The following is a 21,680-nucleotide window of genomic DNA, read 5'->3' as shown; positions in this document are numbered from 1 at the left end:
CAGTGACTCCCCACTTTGATTTAGTTTCTTGATGAAGCCTGAGAATGACCTGTTTTCCATCTTTCAAAGGCACTGCAGTTCAAGGAGCTTTACTTTGTTTTAACCACCAGCTTATTCCTCACATAGATTTATGCTTCGTGTGCTACCTGGACTTTATAATGATTGTGGAGTTTAAGATGGCTTTTGATGTTGCAGCATGTAACAACATATAAAAAAGAACATTAAAAAAAAAATTCTTGAAACCTGAAACTACTTGGCAAAAAGTCAGCAGAACAATATGTTTTTGCTGAACAATATTATATCACATTGAAGTTGTCCTTTGACCTTTTAGACATACTTCATAACTTCATCTGTTATCTTTGTACGTTTGTATTAAATTATGCCATAACTAGTACTTAAATTTATGAGTTATGGCCAAAAAATAGAGATATCACCATGGCAAAAGTGAAATTAGTGAGGTAAGTAAAACAAAAGGGCAAGCTCTCAAAATAGCAGTACTGTGGGTCAAAGATGATGCAGGAACTCTGTAAACGGTCATGAATGTTTATAAAAGACAATTTGGTGACATGTTTTCCAACCTGGCAGCTTGTCCTGTCCCATGCTGTCAGATCCCAGCAACAGACCCTTTTCACTGTATTCATTTTGACTTGTTATAGAAGGAAAGGCACAGGTGCAACTAATGACATTAATGATGGCTGCGTTCCATTCGGGTGTTCCAGTAAGTCTTGACAGTGAACTGCACCACCTAACTGGAATGCAGCCTTTAGTAATATTATTAGTTCAACTTGTTTCCTGCTGTGAGATGTCAAAATGTTTGCTGTCAAAAATGCCTATTACTCTGACTTTGGCAAGTACAATGTTATCAAAACAGACAAAGACAAGTGCCAAAGCTATGAAAATTAGATCCAAGTTGTAATAAACAGTAATTATCCTTTTAAAACAGGATTGGATCTCATTTGTATTATTTCACCAGAAAAACACCAACCAATCTGACACTTTCTCTTTTGGGTCCTCAACCATTATTATCAGCCAGCTCTCAAAAGGCGGGTTTTCTTAGAGTGGAATAAAAACATTTAAGATGGCTTAAGAAGGCTTTTCTTAAAGCTTTTAATGTTCTAACATCCACAGAGAAGAAAATAAAAATATATTAAAAATATATCGCACTCAAATGACAAAATATCTATGATTTGTGAACTTCAGATCTGGCTCCCAAAGGCATTTTGCTTCTCAACTATGTGTCAGTAGTTTAACACATTTGGAGCCGAGAGCAGGATCAACAGGAGAAAAATAATCTCCCTTTCAGTGTTGTCCTTTCTCGATCACACAGCCTAATTCCACCGACCAGCTTCTAACAGCCCAGGTTTGAGCAGGGATTGGACGGGAATATGACGAGGTGTGAGAGCGACGAGCGTGGAATCGGGCCCAAGCGTGGTTAATGGGAGTGAGAGACCTGGGATCCAGAACTCCCGGAGCACTCCTCCCTAATCAGAACCAGTGGAGGGGGGAGTCAGATGACATGGATTTTCCACACCGACCGACTGAAGGGGAACCAAGGCACTGGAGTACAGATCAGTGACTCCAGCCTCTCATTGATTAAAGCAACACTGGGGATTGAAAAAAATCTAAATATGACAGCTTTGAATGTGATCCAGAGGAATTCAGCGTCAGCATCTACAATCTTTTCTAATGTTTTTATTTTTTCAATTCGTAAAACCTTTGAAGAATCAAAGGAAATGGATTAAAAGAAAAAAAGTGAGGCTTTCCTGTTTTTCTTTACTATGTACCAAAGTCATTGTTCCGTGGCTTAATCACTTCTACGAGGCAATGCAGAGGTGGGCCAGTACATCTGTAATCAGTCATCAGAATGCAGCTGATAACACAATGCTGTCCACATATCTTCAGGAATAGGTTCATCAGTGATCAGTCAGGAGCTCAGAGCGAGTTATCAAAGTGTTCTGGTAAATCTGATTACATCTTTTCATTGTTTATCAGATCAAAGCATTCCTCTGATTGTTATCTAAAAGCAATTACATCTTCACACGGAAAGTATTTGAGATGTTACATGTGTTTGGAGGAGCTAAAAGGCCGTGGGGATGATAAATGTGATGAGCACGATCATCGGCCGATTACCACCCAAGCACACTGCCGAGGACCATGGGAAAGTCACGAGAATTGCGGGTGTCTCTGGCATATTGAAGACAGCTACAGCCATCAAGCCACAGCTAATGATTCTATTATAGAGGTCTGTTTTCTTATAGGCAGAACAAAAAACATTCAAGTTTGCACACAAGAAAATAAGAAAAAGCAAAAGGCAAATCAAGCTCACCAAGGAGGATCAAAGTTTTGAGCCTGTCTAAGCCCTAGCACTGAATTATTTCCACTCCAGATATGCTGCCTTTGAAATATGAATCATGCTTCATAAAACAGCGTCATTAAATCAAGTAGTTGCTTGCACAGTGGAACACAAATACGATTTGAGCTCTTCATTGACTCGTGGCACAGCTTTAAGTAGTCACAACTGCCACTCAGGCTTCAAATGTGGTTGAGAAAAAAGCACGACAAAAGGGTAGAATTACTCAACAGCAACAAACTCTGAGGCTTCAGAGACATTTGCATATCTAACTGCTTTCAGGCTGAAATCTGTATGATTTAGTGTGAGGAACCTGATTGATCATCGCTCGAGGCTAAGCCACATCTCATTCCAGTGAGTGCATGGTCTTGACAGGACAGAATTGGTACCTCTCCTGACCCGGGCTTCGCTGCCGTTGGCACAGGTGGCGCTCCGTTCAGCTCATGGCTCCTCTTTCCACTCTGAGAGTCATCCAGGATGAATAAGGCCGCTCGCTAATGAGCAGCTCACTGGCTCATTGTAATGGGCACGCAAACATTCATGAGAAGGAATACATGTGTTGGGACACACGCATACAAAAGACACAACACATGCACAAGCTAGGGAGACACTTCATTGTGTTTAGGCGCGTGCATGCACCCTCACAGATGAACAGAGAGGTGGAATGTGATCCAGAGGGGATTTGCATGTCTCCAGATCTTCATCATCATCAGAGCCTATGTCCTCCAGCGCTGACTGAGGAGGGTTTTCCACGGTCTCTGTCCCAGTGTCTCTTCCAGTGGAGTGTGGAGATGGAGAAACCAGTTAGCAAACACTTGAGGCTGAATATTTCTCACTGTGGCAGTGCTGAGACAAACAGAAGTGAAATGGGGCATTTGGACAGACATGACATAAAACTTGAAGCAACCTGAGCCTTTTAGGTGAAAACCACAAGCGAATTAGTCTGATTGATAGAACTATTTGAGCTAATAGGCGCTCCTCACCTGTTTACAATGTGAAATTAATCTTCCTATATTCCAAAGATAGAAAATTCTTAATGTGCCAGAGTCTAAGTGCAGTCAGTAGGAGGATATTTTATTTTAAAAGGGCCGGTTTTTTACGAGTTTCACTTTACTATTATTAGACGTGAGGGAACCTCACTTTCCACTTCATAATGATTAACTGCCACAAATCCTTACTTAAAGGATTTCCCTGCCAAAAATATCATCATTTATTCACATTAGTGGAAGGACTATCACTTGTAATGTATGCCATATTAAACGTGAGAGCGACACATTTACATTTTGAAACGCAACACTTTTTTTCCACTGACAGCAGAACTTCTGCTACATCGATTACTGACGCATCCAATCCCTTGGTGGCCTAGATGGCATTTATATAGCTTCTCTTGACAGATTTCACATTTAAAAATAGAGACTGTCAGCAAACAATGTATGAACTGGTATCGAGGGGAAAAATACCAATGGATAGGAGTCATAGATGGAGAGAGTTCTGGGGGCTTTATGGGTGTTACTACAGCAAGGACCTGGATTTCCATCCAAGAGACAAGTCATATTACAGACTTAAGTGACAGCATTGTTTTAATACATAAACAATAGAATATATAATCATATGACTGGGCAGTAACTAAAAAGCAAAATGTTCTCAATCATTCCCATGTGTATGAATGCACAAACACATGCAACTGCCTTGTTATTCCAAACTGTAACCACAAGTTTATGGAATGGAACTTCAATCATTAGCTTCTATTTTTGCTTACTGTTTAAAGGGAGGATTTTGACAAGCCATGAGGTGACAGGTCTTTGAAACGCAGAGCAGAGGGGGAACGGGGGAGGAGCAGGGGGGAGAGGGGGTGAAGCATCAGCAGACCACACAATGAGCAATCCTCAAACTCTTAAATGCCACGGATGCAATCAACCTTTCCATCTGAGAGGAGTGCGCAGCAGCACTCCTGCCACACAAGAAGGGCCTGCTTTGAAGCTTAAAGGTTTCAGGCAATTAGGACCTTTAACAGTGACAATTTGCACACCTCTGTCATTCTCCTGAGATCCCCAGCCCTGAGGACTGCTGCTGCTGCTGCTGCTGCTGCTGAGGGCTTCCACTTCTGTTCCCTTCATGAAATGCCAAGAGCACCAGGTCCTAATTGAAAAACAGCCTATGGAAAAGCTTGGCATTGAGCCCGAGCCAAGAGAGCTGGAAAGAGTTGTTAGAGTCACACCAGCTACCATAACTGAAGAGGCCAAGAACATTTAGAAAGTTTTTATCGCCTCTTTTCATCATTTTACCATCTCTGTATTTTTCCTCGTGATGTGAGGGTGCTACAGACCTAATAGCTGTAGAATCCACTTGAGGGCAGTATCATTACTACCACTGAGATCCAGACTGCAATCCCCACAATGAGTCTTTAAAGCTTAAACCACCACCTAACGTGAACTTCACCGAGCATTACTCTAACTTCGGCTCTTAAATAGATGAAGTAATTTCTCAGAAAAACTTTCCTCAAATGACCTGCATGTTGAATCCCTGTGATACAATACTGCTAAAAAACACCCAGTGCTTTGGTCTGAGAGAGGATTGTGTTTCAGGGCTTCTGACAGCTTGTCCCTGAGTGGGTATTGTGGTCCTGCTGCCCTCCCTCCCCTCCGTGGATCATTGAAGACAGGCAGTAGCTAGGGGCTAAACTGAGAAGAGAGAAGGGGGTAACAGGTCCAATTACTCAGTCCAAAAGTCTGATTAGCGCCCCAAATTTTACACCACTAAGGCCCTGTAGAGACCTATCTGATATAATGAACAATGGCGGCAGAATGATTATAATCTTTTCAGGAAAAGTAGCAATACACACAGTGGGAACATACATAATTACAAGTACAAGTCCTGCATTTTCAATCCTTTAACATCAGGTGTCCCTCTTTTATTTCCCCTTAAGTAGCTTTAAAGTTAGAAAGGCCAGCTTTTCCATACTGACAGTATCATATATATTCTGTATCAGCTTGTTCCAAGTCTTTATTGAAGTTATACAATGTTTATACCGAATGAAATATTCAAACCTAAGACTCCATATTTATGTGGCTGGAAATGTTCTAGATGTCTCGTGCATCATTTTATACTTATTCCCCAAAAAATTCAGTCTGACATGTTTGGTATCTTTGGAAATACTGGGTTCTCCACTAAAAATATAATAAAAATCTGTGGGTTTGAATAACATTTGGCTGCACAGCATGAGTTTAGATATTTTTAGATTAAGATTATCTTATTTTGTTTGATCAACAATCAAAAACCCCAAAATGTGAGTCACAGAAGACTGAGAAAACCAATAAATAGTTACATTTTGCTGAAAAATAGCAGCAGTTAAATCGAATTAATTGATGGATTACTGTAATTGACGAATGGCTTTAACTCTAGTTATATTCATTTTAATACATCAGCATGCTAATTACAGGAAAAAATAATTTACAGATTCATTTTTAAAAATTTTATTACGTAATTCATTTATTTTGCATCTGGCAAATTCCTCCACAATTTTCCCTCACTTAAAGAGAAGTATAAATGTAAATGTTTGGTGTAGACAGAGGGAAAGATGGTACAGTTAATTCCATGAAGTAATTGTATAAATGAACACAATTATTGTCCTTCATTATCATTTGCCTCATACCATATACTGATTGACAAGAAATACTCAAATCCATGACAAGAGGAAAATACTCTGCTAAAACTAAAACATTCTTTGCGTTTTGTACACATTTCACCATTTATCCTAACAGATCTGGTATCTTCACTATCTCTGGACTCTACAGAGTTTATGATGACTTAGAGAAGGAATTAGAAAAGCAGAAGAGAACAAGTATCAGCAGCAAAATATCCTCAAATATCACAAAAAAGTACTAACTGAAGAAAGTTCAAGTTAATGTTTCTGTTTTGGGGGATTTTCATGCTTTCAGATCAGTTCAAGATAGATGAGAAAAGGAGAAGACATCATGTGGCAATGTGGGAGGAATGGAAAACAGATCCTCAAGAAGACTCCTCAATTTTGTACATAATTAAGTTCTGTACCTAGTTGCTTTCTTAGTACCTCTTAAAAGTAATAATTGTGAACAAGTAGCTAGGGTTTAGTTTTGCTTCTAAATGAAAACTTTATCTTCCTTCTTTCCTTCTTTTTCCCTCTCAGTTAATTTGGAGATGAAGAGGGAACTAGGAAAGGATATAAGGCCAGAAGGAAGGAAGAAAAGAAGTGCAGAGTATATTACAGTGCTTCAGTATGTATGTATGTACAGTATGTACTTTCCACCTATGACAGTGAGCTGGGTGCTGACTGAAGAACAGTATAAGACAAAGGGGCAGATGATGAATCAATGATCAATGACCAATAATCCCGCCAAACTTTACTCAAGAGCTTTAGGTACACTGAAGTCCACAGAGAAGAGAAACACACTTAGATCCATCCAGTTTTAATATTTACTGCTCAGCTTTGGGTCTAAACAACCTGCAGAGTATACATCATGCTTACACCAGAAGTTCAGCCATAAATATAAAAGTTTGCTTGGATCTGAGCTGAGAGACTGAGAGCTGAAGCTGACAGAGATGACAAGGACATAAGCATTATTTCGTACTTCTTACAGACGAAGTGACTCCAGGGAATGTGTTTTATTGAATTTCGCAGAGGTATTTAGTGTCGCTGCCTGAATGTCTGTATTTTAGATACCCGTGTCGTTCCCACTCTGCCTCACTTCATCTGAAAAGGACTGTAATGTAGGAAAATGAATAAGTCTCTATCCCACCCTACTTTTGTGCGGCTGTGAGTTCTCTCAGACTTTCCAGCCATAGAAAGGGCAAACTTTTGTATTGATAACTGCTTTTCAGAGCCCACTGAGAGAACAATTGCTGCCACACAGCCCTTTCATGGTACACTGGTAAAGCTCTTTCAACACAGGTTTCCAAAATATCCTGTCTAGGGGCGTCCATTGGGCAAACACAGCAGTTTGTAAGTCACGTCTAATGTACGATGTCTCTTTCTGTGTACCCTCTTCAGAGAAGGCAAACCCTGCTAAGAATGGGACACTGAGGGGGTCTGTATTTCCAGTGGATCCCCTCAGTAGGAACTTTTTTAACAAGCAATAGTGAGAGACGACTTTGTTTGAATTCAACTCATCGAAAGACATGCCTCAAAACAGTGAGCAGAACAATGGATCCTTAGTTGAGGAGGTATGAAAGCATGAAAGCATGGGTGGGATTTATGAACTGGGACATACCAAATCCCACATGTGGTGAGAGAGGCCCACAAGCACACACACCCTCCATGGATGCCTCATTTACTTATCACACTGTATCATTTACAGAAAACCAGGAAAGCCAAATACAGTCCATATCCCAGGCCATCTGAGGTCAGTTGCAGGTGCAGGAATATTTCACAAAACAAGGCATTTATTACAACCTGGGTTTTCAGCTGGTTTCAGCAGCTAAGGCTCAGCACTCTCACTTCCATCCTTAATACAAGCATGAGATTGTAATCACTGTAGGCTGTAAGCCAAACATACAAACATAGGTACAACACAGTGTTTTTGTACTGCTGTCAAAATATCGGTGTACCGCAGACTAAACATCAGGAGGATAAAGCGGGCCGTGTGGCCTGACAGATGTAGTGTGAGAACAAGAAGGGGCCGCTACAAGAAACCGGTAAGGAAAATCATTTTCACATGACTCTTCATGAGAACACTCTAGGACATTAAATACAAGACCAGATTTCAGCTCTTGAATCCTACCTTGAAATCTGGTTATTTATAACTTTATATACCTCCAATTGGGGTTTCCAACAGAGCAGGAAATTTGATTTTAGCACTGGGGCCCAAATCCCAAAACTCAGCTATTTTCACTTTCACTGCTGGGGAAGACCTCCAAAAAAACTTGGTTGGTCATTACCTCCACTAAAGTTGTGCTTTAAGTGCTGTTTAGTTTTCCGAAATTTGGTGGAAAGTTAGGTCTTGACCGAATGAAAAAAAAGCTGATTTAACGCTGGTTTTGCGTTAAGGAGTTATGGCTGTAGTTACAGTAGTTGTGTGTTTGAGCTCTGAAGTTAAGGCATACTGTATACACTATACACATTTGCCTCTCAAAAATGTAGCCATGCATCATGGTTACTGCAGCTACAGAAATACCACATGGTGTCCCCAAGAACTGTAGCTGGTTGCTTGTGATTTCCCTTAGAAGCCTCTGGCCAGTGGAGTTTGTTGATAGTGAAGAAAAAGAAGGAAGCTGGGATTCAGTTATCTTCTCCTTTTTCGTTGCACACATCTACATCTCCACAATGACACAAGGCAAACAAAAACTTACCAGGATATGAACTCCAGTAATGTAAGTACTGGCGTAGTGATTGGTATATTGCTGTCTAATGTTGCTGGGCTGGTGTCAGTACATGAAATCTGGCACTAAGGCACATGCACAAATCAAATCTGACAAAATGTAATTTTGCTCATAGGTGGAGCAACAGCAACAAGACCAATTCAGGTGGCCATGACTTAATCATTTGAAATTTTGCACAAGACATCTTTGTTCAAAGCCCTAATATCCCTGTAAAGATTTTAGGTATCTTCCAAAAATCATGACTAGCATTGGCCAAGCAGTGGATCATATTTTTAGAAGGTCTGGATTCATATGAAGATTAAAATTTTTGAAACATTTTCTGCTTTTAAAATTTCAAATTTAGATTGTACGGCTTCGGCAGAGGTAAATACCCTCTGACTGCTTTCTAGTAAGCCAGAGTGACTGGAAAAGCAGATAAATTTTTACCAGCATTTTGGGGCATCAGGTGGTATTTTCCCTGGTCTGAATTCACTGCGTGTTATTCTACAGCTATTTTCCACCACACCCAACCAGACAAGCATGTGTACTGAGAGGTCTCTGCAAATAAAAGCACTAGCAGAGCAGAAAAGTGAGTACCACAAAAACAATCGTTGATGAGGCCTATTAAATGAGAGCATAATTTCCTACAACCTGACTGAAAAGCCGAGAGGAAACTCAAACCAGGACTACTGTGGGTGGTCAGAAACAGCTCAAAACCAAGTGGTAAAACAAACATACACGTGTGTTTTGACCTTACTCTGTTTGATTGAATGTTTACAAACTAATTGTGAAGAGCTGGCTTGCATTAATCCTCCATAAGAACATACCGTCTGTTTGTAACACTAATTCTCTCCTGGAATGTCATTTCCCAATTGTCTGCAAGAGTCTGAGTCAAGTCACATCAGCCCAAACAGTGTGCTTGCTGGTCTTTTTAATCTAAGAAATCAAAGCTGAGTAAACACCGCTTTGGTATGTCTAATTCCTTGAGCCAAACTCCAGCGGTCAAGTTTCACACATGCCGACACACATCTGGAGCGCTCTCTGCATGGAAGATCAGGCTTGATATCCTGCACATGTTGCGGCAGTGCGAGTCTCTCCCAAGGCTCTGACCCTAACACTCTACAAATACATCACTAAGGAGGGGAGTGATCCTCGGGCTTCTGTCTGTATGGAGATGTCAGGATTCCACAGAGGGAGCCAAGTGCTCTCATCCACGTCTCCAGAGGGATCTTAGATAAAGTTTAAAGACATAATCGTCAGAACAAAGACGAGTACTTAGGCAAACAGCAGGGGAAAAACAGTGTGAAGGGGCAGGGTGGATATTGGATATTTAGTATGATGCTAAGTAGATCAACAAGAGGACTCGCCAAATCTGTCAGTCCTCCCAGAAACATTGTTTAGGTAACCAAAACAGCCTTATGAAATGCCACATCATCACTTATCTGTGGTGCTTTCTGTAATGTTTTGATTATTTTATCTGATGTTCCTTTAGTTGGAGCTAAAATATGTTTTTTAGTCTAATATTTTTCGTTTTTGAAATAACATGGCATATCTTAATGTGGACAGGTGCTATCAAAGGCTCAAGTGACCCAGACTCATTGAACAGCATTGCAGCAATGGAGAAGTTTTCCGTTCCAAAGAATTTGAGCAAGCCTTGTCCTTCAAACCAATTAGAGAAAGCTGAAGTCAGGGTTGGAATCTAATGGCAATTAACACATGAACACATACTCCTGGTTTACAAGTCCTCTCACACCAAGGTTTCAAGCTAGTATTAGCTGCTGGAAGATTTGACTATGGCTGACTCCCAAGTCCAGCATCAGCTGGGATAGGCAAACACAATAAGGATGTAGATGAAAGTCTGGGTGCTAGCTTGATTTCCAGAACTTGCATATTGTAGCTTTAAGTTAGTGTTTGTCACTCCTAACTTAAAATTGCTCCTCAGCTGTCAGTCTACCTTGACTAGAAGAGGCTAATGCAGTAACTATCTCATCTGACTTCTAATGGAGATAACTTCTCATTTGTAGAAACTGGAATGACAATAAACTCTCAGGGTACATTAAAGCTTCCAATACCCTTTCATCACAGAAAATATAACACCAGTCTCTTATTCATCTGAGGACAATTGTTGGATTTGCTCAGAGAAAGACCGGGAGTGTGCTGAGGCAGCAGAGACAGCAGCCATCCCTGATCTCCCTTGACCCCGCCAGGGTGCAAATACATAGATGTCACAGCAAGAGCTTCAGTTGCTTGTGTTGGGTTTCACCTGTCTGCCCTGTGGGACCTAAACAGGATAAGCTGCGTATGTCGCCTGACAGATGTAGTGTGAGAATAAGTGTGGACAAAGACCTCTGGAGAAATCATTTGTCCTTGGCGCCTTATTAGAAAATTCTCCAGGAGTGTGTAATTCCTTTTGAAAGCAAGAACTAATGGACCAAGTTTTAGTTATGGAACTTTGCAGTGAAACCTGACTGTTAATGACTTCATTAAATTTGGCTCACTTTAAAGTCTCTAGGGATGGCAAAATCAGTCACTCGATGGACTCACTTTGGTCTACACTGAATATCTCAAATCCAATTATCAAATGATGAAACGATGAAGCCTAATGACCCCAATCCCTTGACTTTTCCTCTGGTGTCACCATGAAGTTATTGGCAGTTTAAACATAATAATAATAAAAATAATCGCTAGACGCAGCTGTAATCATATTCTTTAAATCACTTTTTCCCAAACTTCTTGGCTTAAAAAGAATCTGTGTCTACTTGTAACTCCTAATCACGGGTTGCATATGTCTGTGAGTTGAGAGCAGTTACACTATGGGGTGTTCCCCCCCCACCAAAACCTCTCCGATTATTTCATTTCAGTTAATCTTTCTCTGTCCTATCCCATTAACCATCTCATGACCCCTCATGGTTCGTGGCTAGTAGAGAAGATAAACTTATTTGCCACAGCTTTTTGTACAACTTCACTGCACTACCAACCTTGTTTCCTTTCATTCAATGCTGTGCCTCCCCAGCAGAGGACGACTGTTAGATTTAGCCTGAGAAAAGTCAGGAGTGAGTTGAAGCCACAGAGGCTGCTGTCATCCCTGATCTCCCTTGACCCCGGTGAGGGTACAACTCCACGGGTGTCACAGCAAGAGCTTCACTGGGTCGTGTATAGTTTCACCTGTCTGCCTTTCAGACCCAGATCTGAACAGGCAGAGGAGAATACACCTATAGAGTCCTCTCCTTTTCTTCCTCCATCCCCTCCCTCTTCTCCTTTCTCTCCCTCTCTTTTCTTCCCGGCCGGCTAATCTCTTCTCAGGTTTAGGATTCCCGGTCCGGGCTCTTTGAGGAGGAGGAAATATGGGGTTGGGTAAACATCAGGGCTCTCACTGCAGGGATTACAACACCCATATATCACTGTGACAACTCCCCTTTCAGCGGATGACAAGTCGCCAGGACCCTGTGCAAGGAGGGATCCAATGACACTTCCTATCGCCACAGCAGACACTGATAGCGTATACCGTCACCGTTTTCACAACATCGTGTCAGTTTATGAGGATCCGGTGTCTGAATATTCTCAGTCAACATCTTTAGATCAGTTTGAGGTTTTCACACATTATTGCACCTGATGTTTGGCTTGTGGGCATCTTCAGAGAGGCAGCAACACAAACGGAAAAAGACTCTAAAGAAGTGCTTTGATCATGTGTCCCTTCAGAAAGACTGCTGTTCACTGTCCATGACTCCATTTCACTCTCTCCTCTTGATGCAGCAAAGTGCCACGCATGGCAACATGCTGCTGGATGCATTGTACCTCATCGGCTGGGTGTTACTGTGAATAATGTGAAACCATAGTCAGGCCTCATTAGAGAAAACCCACTTTTTATCCAGAAAGACATCACTAAAGGTCAATGAGGTGGATCATTTTCCCAAGCTCTCTGGGACAAACACAATTCCATGTGCTCATGCATTTTAACCGTCAAAGGTTAAAATTCAATTAGCCAAATGGCCGTTCCTTTCCAAACTGGTGGGTGCGTCCAATAATTCCTCAGAGTGATACATAATAAGAGGCAAGGGACACTTAAATGTTCTCCCCAGTTGTCCTTCCCACTAGTGTGCAGTTGACAACAACCAGTCGTGTCAGAGCAGAGGATGAAATCATTTAGGGAGGAACAAAAGGCCCTCAGAGTTTATGGCAGATTATCTTTAACAATGTTTTGGATTTAAAAGATTGGAAGATTGATGTCACGCTTCATTTTACAATCAATAGGAAATTTCAGGCATCATAAATTATCATAAAATGTCAAATCTGCAGCTTACTTCAATTAAACCTTGAATTTTCATCTAGTTTGTGAGGCAAGGGAACAGTGCTGGGTTAGAGTATTGGAGGTTTGTTTTTGTAAAACGCTAACTGATTCAAAACATTTCTAGTGACATGCAGCTCTCAATATAATATTCAAGCACTGGCAGCATGTCATGGTTAATGGTACTCTGAACTTTGCAGTTAAATCCATAAAAGAAAGCCTCTCTGACTGCACAAATATTATTCTTAGCTTTCAAAAGGCACAAAGCCTCACTGATGCCAGGTTAAAACTGAACACATCTTTCATAATATTTATCCAGAATGGTTGCTTGATATTTTCACAACTAACTTATTGATTTTTTTTACCAATACCAAATTGTCTTCTAATTTCAAGAATTAGTATTCCAAGTAGTGATTATATCAAATCAGCTTTTACACCTAATCTCAGAATGTACAGCACACACAATTGTAATTAATTCAAACAGTGTCCTATAAATTATGTTCCCAGCTATTCTGCTTTTCCAATTTAGATTCAGTGGAAAAATTCAGTGCAAATGCAGGAAACAGTTGTCTGTTCACACAGTTCAACAAAATGTATGGGTGTGCACAACGTAGATCGAAGCTTTTTCTTCATGTCCATATGGTGTTTTTAATATGATATAATCATATCATGAACAAAATAAGCAGCCAACGCCATGGTTGAGTATATCCACCTCGGACATGCATCATTATGGTTTCAGCTTCTTCAAAAAAAGTTATGTTGCATCAATTACTGAGCTTTAGACAAGTCGGTCTGTGTATTTTTTTAAACTTGTAAGGCTAGATGTTTCTCCCTGCCTCCAGAGCTACTTCTAGAGCTGCTCCACTTGAGCAGTTGGGAGTTTTGCCTCTTCCTCAAAAGTACCTCGGTGGTGGTGACGAGAGAGCACATCCAGTAATTTGTAAAAACAGTAACAGTAGTCACAGTTCAAATGTTCACAGATTATGGCTTGGCTTGGCTATCGTGCTTTGTTTCAGCAGTCATGGCATTCGCCAATGAAAACGACCTCAGCTATTAGATCATACAAACTATTTTCACAAAAATGCACCAAGAAAAATAACTCTACTCTTAATTTAGCTTAAATTGGAACAGCATACAAGATTTTATCTGTGTGGCTGTGGTGAGTGCAGTCAGTTTGGTCGATGTTTGACAACATGATAAACTCTCTCTAAAAGCCAGAAACCAGAAGACTGAATTTTAAGATCTCACCAAGATGATGTGGACCTCTGAGCTGCTGCATTATTTTATCATGTGCTGCAGAAGCTGGTACACAAATAAACACACAAAGCCACAAACATAAGTAAAGGAAAGAACAGAATCTGTACACAGTCTCAAACTTGCACTGAGATGGATAAACATTTTTTTTTATCAATAATTTCTCAACAAATAGAGAATATGTTGTAATAGTACCTTTTTAATATGAACCGAGTGAACGTTTGTCGTTGTCAAATGTCACAGGGGGAAACTATGTATGTATGTATTACACTATGGACAGCTGCACTGGCTTCCTTTCCAAAGATATTTTGAGACTTTCAAACAGGGAAACTTGACCTTTCTTTGCAAGAAAGAGAAAATGTAATCCAGACTGTTTTGTCATGGTGAAAACACAACATGTCAGCCTTCATGTGACCAAACTGAAAATAACACCATTCTCTGGGCAATATAAAACATGAGTTTCATGGCAGAGATATCTGAGCTGTGTACTGGTACTCTGTTAGATTACTCATATAATTACAGTACCAAGCATCTAATCTCAGGTGTTATCTATATAAAGATCATTTGTTTCTTTTCATGTTTTCTAGGAGAGTAACAAAAACAATAACTTTCAATCAGACTGATTGCCTGTTCATTATTGCATTATTGCCTGCTATTATTTGGTTTTTTATTAAAACCAAATAAAACAAACTTTGTGAGCAATATTCATATATACTGTACGGCTGACAGAGGAAGTGTTGGCATGCATCTTGACAAGTATGAATAAAGCCATCTGGGAAGAATTATCCTCATTATAACAAAAAGCTAACAGTGATTTATACAAGGTTGTGTTCTGCTGTTCCCCTATCTCATAACGATAAGCATTTTATCATGGTGAAACACGTATTATCCCCGTCCACTCCCTTCTCCTTTTCTCTGTTCACTCAGAGGAGTTGAAGCAGGATGGCTAATTAACAGCATTAGTCTCCATAATTTAGAGGAAAACCATGATGTCCAACATCCGATAGTGGAATCAAACTCATATGTGGACCGGCAGCACATTGCACGCTTTGCTATCGAGGATACAAAGCATCTCGTTTTAATTAGACAGCGATGTGACGTCAACACAACACCGACGCACTGACCACAGTGGAGACCAGGCCTCCTTCAGCTCATCATTCACATGTTCTTGTGCAGGACCGAATAAAGCCCCGACCTGCTCAAACATCCGCTTGCCTAAGGCATAGAGGTTTTTACCACTGATTTGTGAAGTGATCCAGCTGCCAAGAAGCCTCATCTGTCACACTGCTGTAGTAAGACTTGAACATAAATCATATTTAAGGCCAACATTTCCATGAATATTCAACATTTGTCTTTGAGTTTGCCTTGCACGTCTGGCCCAAAAGTTGTGATTTGACTTGACAGCTTTGGTAGCATGAATCCTGACATTTCTCACTGTGCAAGATGAATAATTCAACCTTATATAATCCTGTAATTACCGAGCAGTCAGTTATGGATTTCAGGTCAACCGCATCCACCCAGATGACTCCAGTGAGCGCTTGGCGGGCCTCACAGCAGATTCCCATGACACACAGCTTAACTGTGGAGGTTCGGCCTACACGTGCGGTGGTCGAGCTGCACTGTGCTTTAAACCTAAAGCACCTTTGCATCCTTCTCATCCCTCTGCCATTCAGTTCAAACAATGCTGCACAGCACAGAGCGGAGGCCCTCTTAATCACACTCATAGCGAGCTATTCCCACTTGCAAAACTTGCACAACAAATATAGATGCACATCTGAGCATGCACATACAGATGGGTGATAAAAGACAGCAACCTTGCCTGAAGCATAAAAGCATGACAAGACATTGGAACAAGACACTTAAAAGACATTTCCCATTCTGTTTAGTTTGGCCTCTGTCAAATATGCATTCACAGCACAGGAACTCTGAGCTCACTTTAGGAAGAAATAAAAGAAAATACTGGAGAAGATGGGGAAAACACAAAGAGCTTACCTTTGACTGATGAAGCTGGATGGCATAGACAAGAATATTTTGGAGCTTGGCTGATGAGGCCATATCCATGATTGCCGCTGGCTCTGGCATCTTCCTGCTGATGGACAGCTCATCTGAACAGCTCAAATGCACCTATCAAAACAAAGACCACCGCACCCAATCAGAAAACACCTGCCAATAGAGAGGATCTGTTACCAGAACAGCAATTATGTCCCTTTTTGGAGCAATTACAGCTCATTGTTCAAGCAGTCGTTTAAACATGTTGCAACTCAATAGGCCTGTTTATTTAAGGTTGCGTTTGGGGAAGGTTTTGGAAGCGTGAGCTCGGCTGTGCTGAGAGTAAACAGAGGTTGGTTGATACACAGTCCTGTCTGAGGCTATAATGACTCTAATTCAGCTGTAAATCTTTAAGGCCTCTGGGGTTTATTTTCTCCAGTTAGGGCAGCATAATCCAGACACATTGGCTCACATTACTGTGTCATCTCTACGAATATCCAAAGCGTAGCTTATTGCCATACTCATCCCACTGACAGAAACTTAAATCAGAAGATTTATTCACTGCAATTATTTTGTCATATATCCTCATAAACTATGACAGTGAGGTGTAATATTCACAAGAATCATTTCAAATGTGTCAAGACATCTTTCCTAAACGTGCAATTAAAACACTTACACTTGAATATCAATCAGATGTTTGCTGTCATCAGGTGAAGTTCAATTCAAGGACTGATTATTCGGCATATTAGCAGGTGTTAAACCTCCAGGCCACTGGTTCATATGAGTCTGCTTAACACTGATACTGATGCCACAGTGATATTGGTGGCAACAACATAAATTACTGAGTTCCAAAATACAAACTTGCACAACAGCACAACAAGTTAAATCATTTAAAATGTGTATTTTTTTTGGCAATTTTTCAAGTCAGAAAGGTTAAGTCTGTTGTTCTTTTTCATTTACACCTAAGGCAACAATAATATTAACTTGGTTACACATGTTAACATATAGGAACTCTACTCTCAACTAAAACCACTCATGTTTTCAGACCACCTCTGAAAAACTACTAAAAATAGTTCACACAAAAATAATTGGCAGCTATTTTGATAACTGATAAATTAAGCAGCTCCTGTGTTCTTGTTTTACAGTTTTTGCCAATGGAGTCTGGTAGCGACACACAGTGATGTTTCTGGTTAAACATAAAGGATCTTACTCAAAGGTCTATCTCTGCAGGAACCTATCCATAATGTTGTAAGACATTTATAACAACAGTCAGAGCAAAATGGCAAAAACAAGCACTTTAATGGATGCCCTTTGACATGGACAACTGCCCATTGGATCACACTGCAGCAGCTCTTTGTGGTAGCCAGGTACATTGTTCTTGCTCAATACTGCACTGATTCCTAAGATTTTTTTTCATTTACACCCAAAAATGTGAGAAAATAAGGCCCAGGTTGAAAAATCCTGGAGTTATCCTTCAAACTGTTAACCGCAAACACTATTTGATGTATCTTAACATATGATTTTAACCTGCCAGTCAGTCAGAAACAAGCATTTTTTATGACGATTATACAATACAAAAACTCCTGGAACAGACATCAATCACAGATTTATGATACCTAACAACATGAAGACATGAGACATGAGGTGGTAATATCAACAACATGTGGTTCTGTCTTTGACTACCTTGCTCAAGGACATAACACCTCATTTTCACGGACTGTTTGAACAGTGACCTTCATCAACCAGTCTGCTTCTCTGCCTTCAAGGCTACCACCTACACTTCAAACTCTGTGATCCCTCCACTGATCACTACCATCTGATCAAGCCTGTGATACATAACAAGGTATGTGTGCAATCTAACAACAACTCCACAAAAAAGAGGGGAAAAAAAGAAGAAAAACACTTTAGTCCTGAACTAAGCCACATCACTTATAACCGTGAAACAGGGGCTGCTTCACGTTTCTCATAGTCACAGCTTCCCAGACTGAGTTCATACACATTCAAACGTGACCATGAAATCAGTTTAGACAGGGAGGCAAAAGTAAACTTTGTGTGATCTTTTGATAGTAGATCTGATTTTTCTCTTCCTTTCAAATGCACTTTGCCTCATTCTTTAGAGACACTGTCTTTAGATATAGTATAGGATCCTTTTTGTTTAACCTAGAAATATTGCTGTATATTGCTACCAGATTCCTTTCCTTCATTTTACTAATTCTGCTGGAATATCAGTTTGTTTGTATCATTGTGTGACTTTCAGTGATGGAGTATTGAGATTCTTTACTTTAGTATAACAAAATAACACAAACTAACTGATTAAGGCAGCAGTATTCCAGCATCTTCCATGTTCTGCTCAGTAAAATTGTTGTTTTTGTCAAGCAATGTTTCTGGTTAAACAAAAAAAAATCTTCCTCTTGTCCCTATCAATCACTAACACCCCAGAAAATACAGGAGTTAAACTAATACTTTGCTGAAGCGGCACTTGTTGGCACAGCTTGACACATCTTGACTTTGCGAGAGGATCTCCTGTGCACAGCCTTATTTAGGTCACCCCACAGATTTTCAGGTCTGGGTTCAGGTCTGGGCTCTGGCTGGACCATTCAAAAACTTGAATCCTCTTTTGGTGAGGCCTTTGTTGATTTGGATGTATGCTTTGGGCTGTTGTTGTGTTGAAAGGTGAAATTCCTCTTCATCTTCAGCTTTCTAGCAGATGCTTGTAGGTTTTGAGCCAAAATCGACTGGTATGTGGAGCTACTCTTGATTCCCTCCAATTTGACTAAAGCCCCAGTTCCGGCTGAAGAAAAGCAGCACCAGTGCATGATGCTGCCACCACCATGCATCATAAAGAGGAAGGCGATAGAAGCAGAATAGAATAGAATAACAACATGTTGGCAGTGGGAGTTGTGGGAACTCGTGCAGCGCTTTGCTCTGGTGTGGCAGAGTGTCAATCCCACTAAACCCTCAGCTTCAGACTGTGTGTTTACATGTGTGAATCAGTGTCTGTGTGTGTTTGTTTGCTCCAGCCTTTACTGAAAACTCACAGAAATAAGAGTGAGGCTGTCAGTGAAGTAATGCGACATGACATTTGCAGTGAGTGAGACTTGTTTTGTCGTAGAAATCAGTTTTTTCTCCTTACCTGGCATTATGTTAGTATTTGCTGTGTGTGTTAGTTGAAGGTCAATTTTCCAAATTAAAAAACCGTAAACAGGCCTTTCACAAATATTTAACTGTTTCTTGGAACAGATTAGATCAGTTTGTTTTGTTTTCTCTCTCTGTGAGCTCTCAGGTCAGCGTTTCAAACAGTAAGCGAGGCCGAGCTGCGGCGCTCTCCTGGGAGGTGTACGGTTTCCAAACAGCTACAGAGCTCCTCAAGGGACCTGAGGTAGACTACAGGTGACGTTTTTACAAGCGGAAAAAAAGAAAAGGTTTGGCTTGCCGTGTAGTACATGTACCTCAATGAAACTGAATCCGCCCTGAGCCAGATGTCTGTATTCACAGATATGCAAAGAAAAGTTCATTCAAAGTGTGGAAAATGATACAGAGACATGCTTAACTTTCACAACACGCAGTAGCTGTTATATGCTGACTGACTTCTGAATGCACTTTTAAGGAGACACAACAAAGTCTGATGCAGGCTGTTGTACCACTGCAAACTTCTAAGGAGGCTTAAAACAGATTTGAGATATTTAATCTAAAATGATTAGATACAGCCTGACTTGGTCTGATATGACCAGAAGTTTAAAATGGCCAATTTAAGCTGATGTCAGTAAGCTTTAGATAAACTATAGGATATTACTGAGTGAGTTCAGTGACTTTATGACTCTTCTCTAACTGTTTTTGCCTTAACCATTATCCTGTAATTTATGCTGATTTATGGCCACGGTGGCCAAACGTTGCATAATCTCCCTTTATGTAATGCTGCAGCAAATTCCACCTTAAGTTACTTTTCTGTGCCTTGAAAAAGTCACTGATTTTTACTTTAATTTGATAACTGAAGAAGACACAGACTGACCTGAGTTTTTATTGCTTGTCTATTTGCCTTTCTGTGAGAATGAGAAAAAGATTTAGACAGATGCTTTTGTTCTGGCGTGACAGAGACAAGTCAATTCCTGCACTGATGAAACCTGCTGTGCGGAGACTTGCAGCTTTATAGAAAGGCCAGCGTACCTAACACACATCAAGGCAGTGGTTGAATCTGGTAATGTTCTGTGACATTTGCACTTATTAAACTGGAATTGTTGGGTTCTTTTTTTCATCACTGAATAAAAAGCAGGCTTTCCAGGTTCTGTTGGCCTCATTACTGAGCTTTGCCTTGGCACTGGTACTTAGAGGGCAAAGTTTGAATTAGAGCAGTTAAAAAGTTGAGACCAGCTTTTACAAATTCAAGAAATAATGTGTTTTCTTCTAACTTTGTGTGCTACAGTTGCTGTGCAGTTGATACTGGACAGCTCCTGTAACTATGCCTTCTTTCTTCATCTCTGGTTTACAAATCTGTCCTTCAGACAACAACAAGAATGGCCAACTCACAGCAGGGTATGGAAACAGTCAAGAGTCTGGAGAGAGTAGAATAGATCTGAATAAGTGAAATCTGGTTTGGCTTTTTAGATATTCTAATAGCATGGCTCTAATGATGGTAACGTCAGTCCACCACTTTGGTCCAGACTGAAATATTTCAACAAATACTGGATGGATTGCCATGTTCTCTAGGGGATGAAGCATACTGACTTTGGTGATCTCATGACTTTTCTTCTATAGCAACAGCATGTGTTTCACTTTTGTTTTTTGGAGTGAAATGTCTTGACAACATCTGAACAGATGGATAGATTAAATTTGGTATATTTTGTTATGTTAAAATACAAATAAATTCAAATCCTGTTCTGAATTTGAACAGAATTATTTTCTTTTCTAATGTCTTTTTCTTTAGGAAAAAGATCCAATTACAGTGTTGATAGAAGTACCAGAATGCTAAGGAGTACTAATGAGAATGGCATTGATAAAACCCTAAATAGATACCCATCCCTGGTAAAACACCTCCAAAAAGATCTTGGAAAACAAAAATAAGTTAAATAAGTTATCAGTCTTTATTTTCTTTTTAGTCTCTTTCTGCAGAGTTTAACTTGCAGTGACATTTACGGTCACAGTTTCAGGGATGTCTGATGTTACCTGTACTGTGTCATTTCTTGTGAGTAAAAAGCAATAGTATGCTGGGTATACTTTACGTGTAGTACAAACTGCAGAATTAGTATGTAGCATGGATGTGGGACACAGCTTCAGTTTTGTAGATAAAACCAAGCCAAGTATGTGTCAACTCACCCAAATAACGACCAGGGGGTGAAGAAGAGCTCGATTTGCTGCCTCCAAGTCCATCAGTAAGGACTCCACCTCAGACAGGCAAGAGTGATTGACCTGGAGACAAAGGGCATCAAAAAATTGAAAGGAACCTTTACAAAAAGATTCAGTTTTCATCAGTAT

At 40.3% G+C, this 21,680-nt stretch overlaps 1 protein-coding gene across 2 annotated transcripts in view; it reads right to left on the bottom strand.

Moving 5' to 3' along the window:
• The window catches only part of crppa (CDP-L-ribitol pyrophosphorylase A), a 46,968-nt gene that overhangs the window by 6,582 nt on the left and 18,706 nt on the right, over positions 1 to 21,680 (bottom strand). For both annotated transcript variants that reach the window (XR_001960901.2, XM_018676126.2), the window contains exons 8-9: positions 21,522 to 21,614; positions 16,215 to 16,346 (exon numbers count right to left, since the gene is read on the bottom strand). Coding sequence is in view for 1 of the 2 variants with exons in the window: in XM_018676126.2 (XP_018531642.1) it covers positions 16,215 to 16,346; positions 21,522 to 21,614 (225 nt within the window). In the remaining variant the exon portion in view is untranslated. The remainder of the gene's footprint in view (positions 1 to 16,214; positions 16,347 to 21,521; positions 21,615 to 21,680) is intronic.

The sequence above is a fragment of the Lates calcarifer genome, linkage group LG15, assembly GCF_001640805.2.
Source record: "Lates calcarifer isolate ASB-BC8 linkage group LG15, TLL_Latcal_v3, whole genome shotgun sequence".
Lineage (NCBI taxonomy): Eukaryota > Metazoa > Chordata > Actinopteri > Centropomidae > Lates > Lates calcarifer.
This window is presented reverse-complemented; position numbering and strand designations above follow the sequence as displayed.